This window comes from Dioscorea cayenensis, chromosome 18 (genome assembly GCF_009730915.1).
Source record: "Dioscorea cayenensis subsp. rotundata cultivar TDr96_F1 chromosome 18, TDr96_F1_v2_PseudoChromosome.rev07_lg8_w22 25.fasta, whole genome shotgun sequence".
NCBI classification, from domain to species: Eukaryota; Viridiplantae; Streptophyta; class Magnoliopsida; order Dioscoreales; family Dioscoreaceae; genus Dioscorea; species Dioscorea cayenensis.
This window is the reverse complement of record NC_052488.1, coordinates 12770662-12776567: the sequence shown is the minus strand read 5'-3', so window position 1 is coordinate 12776567 and position 5906 is coordinate 12770662. Positions and strand designations below refer to the sequence as shown.

At 29.9% G+C, this 5906-nt stretch overlaps 1 protein-coding gene across 1 annotated transcript; it reads right to left on the bottom strand.

Moving 5' to 3' along the window:
* Positions 1 to 738: 738 nt before the first annotated feature.
* Positions 739 to 2288, bottom strand: LOC120281862 (transcription factor MYB20-like). The gene is made up of 3 exons (XM_039288556.1): positions 2065 to 2288; positions 1681 to 1810; positions 739 to 1534 (listed from the first exon to the last, which is right to left on the bottom strand). Exons 1-3 carry the CDS (start codon positions 2195 to 2197, stop codon positions 934 to 936), a joined length of 864 nt encoding a protein of 287 aa, XP_039144490.1. The 5' UTR covers positions 2198 to 2288; the 3' UTR covers positions 739 to 933.
* Between the last annotated feature and the right edge of the window lie 3618 nt (positions 2289 to 5906).

Genomic DNA, 5906 nt, shown 5'->3' with positions numbered 1-5906 from the left:
TGAAACATTTTTTTATTTAAATATGTACTCCAATCCTTTTTGTGTTTGACCTGTATGGTATCTTCTGCCTAATATATTTAAGTAATATTTATAAATATATATATATTAAAAAAAATATATTATTTTTTATAAAATATTTTATGCCGTAATATTACCATCACACCAATAACATATTGATCTATTATTACATGACCTTCTATATAAAATGTTTGTATTTTTATTGAAGAGGTTTAAATCTTAACGGACCAAGAGTAAAAGTACAGATAGGTTGAGATATTAACTCTTTATTTGTGCATACTATTAACATGATTTATTTATTTTATTAAAATAAATAAATAAATAATATACCATCATTAATACTCTAGGTGAATGTGATGATCACAATTGTGGTTAGAGATGCATTAGAAGGATAACTAACTTTAATAATAAGCCCCTTAATTTAAAGAAATAAAGAATGTAATCATTTCATACATGGTTAATATATACCTCACAGACATATGCTCACATTTTAAAAAATAAATAATAAAAAATGGCATGCAGATTATTAAAAATATATTTTTTTCCTGAAAAATAAATGAGAGAAATAAAATAAAAAAAACTGTTGACATCTTGTAATCTGATTACGCACTTAAATCACATTAATTCAATTTTTTTGTCTAAGTATAACAACAATAATTTGAGAAGACAAATGAAAGTAATTCATGTTCGTACTAGACTTAGAACTGCAAGAATTATAATTTAGTTTTTTCTTTAAATGTGAGGAATACAACTAGATAAATCGTTCATTATCTTTGGTGGACCAAGAAGCACAATGATAGATTCATAGAATATGCACAAGCAATGCCAATGAAAATTAATGGAAAACAAAAGCACAACATTCACTTAAGAAGTCCTCTGTGCATACCACCCAAAAAGAAAAATGAAAAAAAAAAATCAGAAAGCCTCAAACATCCATGATTCTTGATCCAACACAGCCCTCTGAATCAGATTGAAAGGGTCACCACAATTGAAGTCCAAACCAGTGAAGTCATCCACTCCCCAAAAACTCGTTGTTTCAGGCCAATCGAAGTCTTGAAACTGGTTTTCCTCAACCATCCCACCATAAGAAGAAGAAGGAGTACTACAAGAAGAACCTTTTGGATTGACAATGATCTCATGAGCTTCAATCATGGGAACATCATCAGTGGAAAAAAAGCAGCTTGCTGACTGATCACACAACTGTTCATCACTTATTCTGTCTTCATTATAATTAGTGTCATTATCTTCAGTTATTGATTTTGAACATTGTGAGCATTTCTCTTTACTTTTCTGAACATTAGCTTCAGGTGAAGAACTTGCTTGTCTTTCATGCTGTGCTTGTTCTTGTGGGACTTGATCATGATCATGAGTTGAAGAAGAGATAGTATTGGATATTGGCTTGTGAGTCATGGGATCAATTCCCATTTTCCTTAGTTTTTTCTTGATGTGTGTGTTCCAATGGTTCTTTATCTCATTATCAGTTCTTCCAGGAAGTTGAGATGCAATCTTGGACCACCTGCAACACATGTTTTTTTTTAAATTTATATAAAAACTAAAGATGCAAGTTCTATTTATTGTTATTTATTTAATTTATAAGTGAATCCAAGCCAAGCCAAGCCAGCATTTATTAATTAGTTAATTAATTAATTAATTAATATGCACCTGTTACCAAGTTGAGCATGGAGGTCAATAACAAGCTTCTCTTCAGAGTCTGATAACAGTCCTCTCTTGAGGTCAGGCCTGAGATAATTTGTCCATCTTAGTCTACAGCTCTTGCCACACCTAAGTAATCCTGAGCCACAAAAAATTTCACAAAATTAATAAAAAAAACACATATATAAAGATGAAAATAATGTTTTTTAATTAATGACTTTGTTTGGTTCATGGTCATCATTAAATGCTGCATAAGTACAAAAGAAAAAAAAGTCAAGGAAAGCATGCAAATTTGATCTCTAACTCTAAAGAATGAGGTTGACATATATAATTTTTTTTTATTAAAGAAGAAAAAGAAAAACAAAAGGAATGAAAAGAAAAAAGAATCAAAACCTGCAAGCTTTGGTACAGCTCTCCAACAACAATGGCCATTGGTGAGGATGAAGCTTATTAACTTCTTGTCTTCCTCTGTTGTCCATGGCCCCTTCTTCAGCCCCACCTTGTCACAACATGGTTGCCTTCCCATCTTCCTTTAATTTGTGTTATCTATCTATCTATCTATCTATCTATCTATCTAGAGAGAGAGAGAGAGAGAGAGAGAGAGAGAGAATGAAAAGGATGAAGAAAGAAGCACTAGGAGAAAGATGATGAAGACCTTAATTTATATAGCTAATGCTGTGAGGAGAGTAGGTGTGAGAAGAGGACACCTCATCATGTGGTATATGCAAGTGTTGAGCAAAAAAGTAAATAAATAAATAAAATAAAATGCAAGGTTGAGCAAAAAAGTAAATAAATAAAAAAAATAAAAAAAAATAAAATTATTTCAATTTTGTTCATTCCATTCCAAGAATGGACTTGGAAGGAGAAAGTAGCACTGTTCATTGATTGTTGAATAGTTCGTTTAAGTTCACACATTGACGTCTCTTATGCTTCTGTTTGGAATGAGACAAGGAAATTTACACATATACCCTTGTTTAAGTCCTTTCATTTCAGACATACTTACGGTCCAATAGTTGGAGGGCATGTAAATATAGGGATGGGGATAGAAATAGGGAATGGAGATTAGAGATGTGAATTAAAGAAATGTTTAGTTGAAGGGAATATGGATAGAGATAGGAGTAAGGTAGTCAGACCTAGCCCGAATATTGACCTCGTCAAGTCTAGGGGTTAGGAGTCGATGGGTTTGACCGGGTTGAACCGGGGCCAGTAACAAAATATTTTAAAAAATATATATAATAATTAATAATGATAAAAAATAATATAACTTATATTTTAATAATTAAAATACACAATTAATTAAATATGATATTTAATTTTTTTCATATTTTTTTATGGGTTGTTGTTCTTCTCGTCTCCATAAACTACCAGTTCTCCATTTTTCTGGGCTTGTGTACTTCTTGTCTCCATCAATCGCTAGTTCACCCTCATTTTCTTGCTCTCGCCGTCGTTCGCTGTCCCTCGCCGCCACTCGTTCAATATTTTTTAATCCGGTAGATCTGGCCGAGTTAACCGGTTTTCGAGTTAATCAATCGGGCCACCGGTTTTTGGCCGCGCTATATGAACATCGAGTCAAAAAGGTTAGCTGGACCGGGCTCATGGCCGATTCCTGGTTTTTTCTGTCGATCAGGGTTTGACAACAATGAGGATATAGGAAAAAATTTTAGTAAAATAACTTTTGTCCCCTCTCATATTTTAATTATATAATATGTTTTAATTATAAAAAATTTATTAAATGGCTCCAATTTTTATAAATTTTAAATAAGTTATTGATGTATTCATTTTCTAAATAAATTTTAAATTTATACATTTTAATAGAAGAATACAATTTAATTATTTTATTTAAAATAAAATAATGTCCAAAAATTAATTATTTTTAAATCACTAAAATTTTAATAAATCTAATATTTAAAAAATAAATACAAACAATTAGATTTTTAATTTCCATTCAAAACATTACTCAAAATTAAAAAATCTCAATTTGAGGAGCAGAAAAGTAAATACATTATTTATAAGGGAGGTATAAAACTAAACTTCTTATCAAAGCATGCTCAATCCCTCAAAAATGAGGGAGATGAGCATGAAGGGTTTGAGGGGCATACACTCCCCCCTCATTCCCTTCCCATGCACACGCCACAAGGATTGATCTCCAAGCCACTCCCCCCTCATTCCCTTCCCATGCACATGCCACAAGGATTGATCTCCATTCTTGGAGATCAATCCTTGCATCTAAACACACCCTTATAGTTAATTTAGAGAGTAATGTTGTACTTATGCTTTGAGTTCCTTTCATTTTGCGTGTGTATATATATTTCATTGTTTTTCTATAATATTATTCTTTTTTTAAAATTTTTTTTTAAACTTAATGCATGGTGGATTTTGGTTTCACTGCTATTATTTATAGCACATCCTCAACCGTACTAAATTTCTCTCTCTCTCTCTCTCTCTCTCTCTCTATATATATATATATATATATATATATTAACTTATAGATGACAAGCACATTTTATTTAAGGGTATAAAAAAGATAAACATTTACGGAGATATATTATTATAGTGGTTTAATAACCCCTAGGAATTTATTATGCGGGTGAGCTATCATGCGCTATAATGAAAGCTTGTCACCTACTAGAAAAATAAGGAGGAAGAGAAAAAAAATTAAAAAATAACTTCTACATGAGTGTATATATACACATGAATATAATGAGGGTATATATATAAAACTAATTTCATGGGGTTTCTATATATATGTAATTAATCTATATATTAATCGAGGGATACTATTTTTACATACTAAGTTTAGTGAATAAATTCCCGAATGACTTCGATGCCAAGTTGGCATCCACATCATCATCCACGTCAATTTTTTTATATATTTAAAATTCAAACGTTGTAAGCCCTAAATTCTAAGAGCTGGAAAATGTTATAAACCACTAAATCTGAAACCCTAAAATTTTAAATTCAAATATTATAAAACCTTATATTAACAATTTTTAAAACCCTAAACTCTAAATACCTAAACCCTAAACTCTAAGCTTGAAACCCTAAACTCTAAACAGAAGGGAGTGGTGACTCAAAGAATTAAAATATATTATGGAGATTTTCCTTAAAAAAATATTAGTCAGATTAGTTGAACAACATCATTTTGCCGATCTAATAAAAAAAAGCAAAAAGAGGCTATAGGGATACAGTCATAATTTTTTTTTTATGCAAGACAAAAAAAAAATAAAAATAAATTAAAGGGCCAAACAATAGATTTTTTTTAAATATTTTTCTAAAAATATATATTTTTATATGTTATATCTTAGCTTATAAAAATCATTGGTCAAACAATGAATTTTTACAATTTTGTTAAAATATAATTTTTTATTTTATATAAACTAGTTTGTTATAATCGATGGGCCACACAATATTTTTTTTAAAAAAGATTTTTTTATACAATATAAATCAATTTGTAAAATATCTAAATAATAAAATTTTGGCTTTATTCCAAAAATTAAAAAAAAAACAAAGATGCAATATATATATAGAGCGAGAAAAGTATACAGAGAGGGGGTGCTTCCAACTATCCTATGATATATATATATATAAATATCATAGATTCCTCCATTCGCTTATGGGTGCGAGGTTTGCTATTTATGATTTAGGGCTTAAGAAGAATTGCCGGTTTATCATTTATGGTTTAGGATTTAGATTCAGAGTATGAAGAGAAACTAATAATTTTTAAAAAAAAAATTAAGAAAAAAAAACATAAATACTTATGTGGATGCCCACTTGGCATCCCATTTGGATAGGATTTGAGAGAATAATAATAAAAATAAATAATGTGGAGACCCTCCTATACATGAAAATCAATACTAAAGACTAGTCTCATTTAGTGCAAGAAGTACAATAATAATAATCAATACTCTGAGAAGTTGTATTGTTGTCTGAAAGGGATATCAAGATCCACAACACTTTGATCTACAGAGATCTAATAATTCATAAGTATAAAGTGATTATTATACAACTATGTCCTTCTTGACTAATTTATTTTTTTATATTTAAATTGTAGATATTTTTTTTGATTTCATGTGGTTTTTTTATTGTATTAATCACATTATTTGCGTTCCAAAATTTTGTATTGCTACAGGATCGTTATTTGAACCTTCTAGATCAAGCATCACAAACACAAGAAGAGAGTAATGAGCTTTCTATTGTAGACAAAGCAAATATATTCCTTCAAGCTACGGGAGGGG

Excerpts from the sequence above, each read along its gene's own strand:
- LOC120281862 (XM_039288556.1), bottom strand. The coding sequence starts at position 2,197 with ATGGGAAGGCAACCATGTTGTGACAAGGTGGGGCTGAAGAAGGGGCCA. Across the intron at positions 1,811-2,064 it reads AGCTGTACCAAAGCTTGCAG|GATTACTTAGGTGTGGCAAG; the intron begins GTTTTGATTCTT and ends TTTGTGGCTCAG. Across the intron at positions 1,535-1,680 it reads CATGCTCAACTTGGTAACAG|GTGGTCCAAGATTGCATCTC; the intron begins GTGCATATTAAT and ends CATGTGTTGCAG.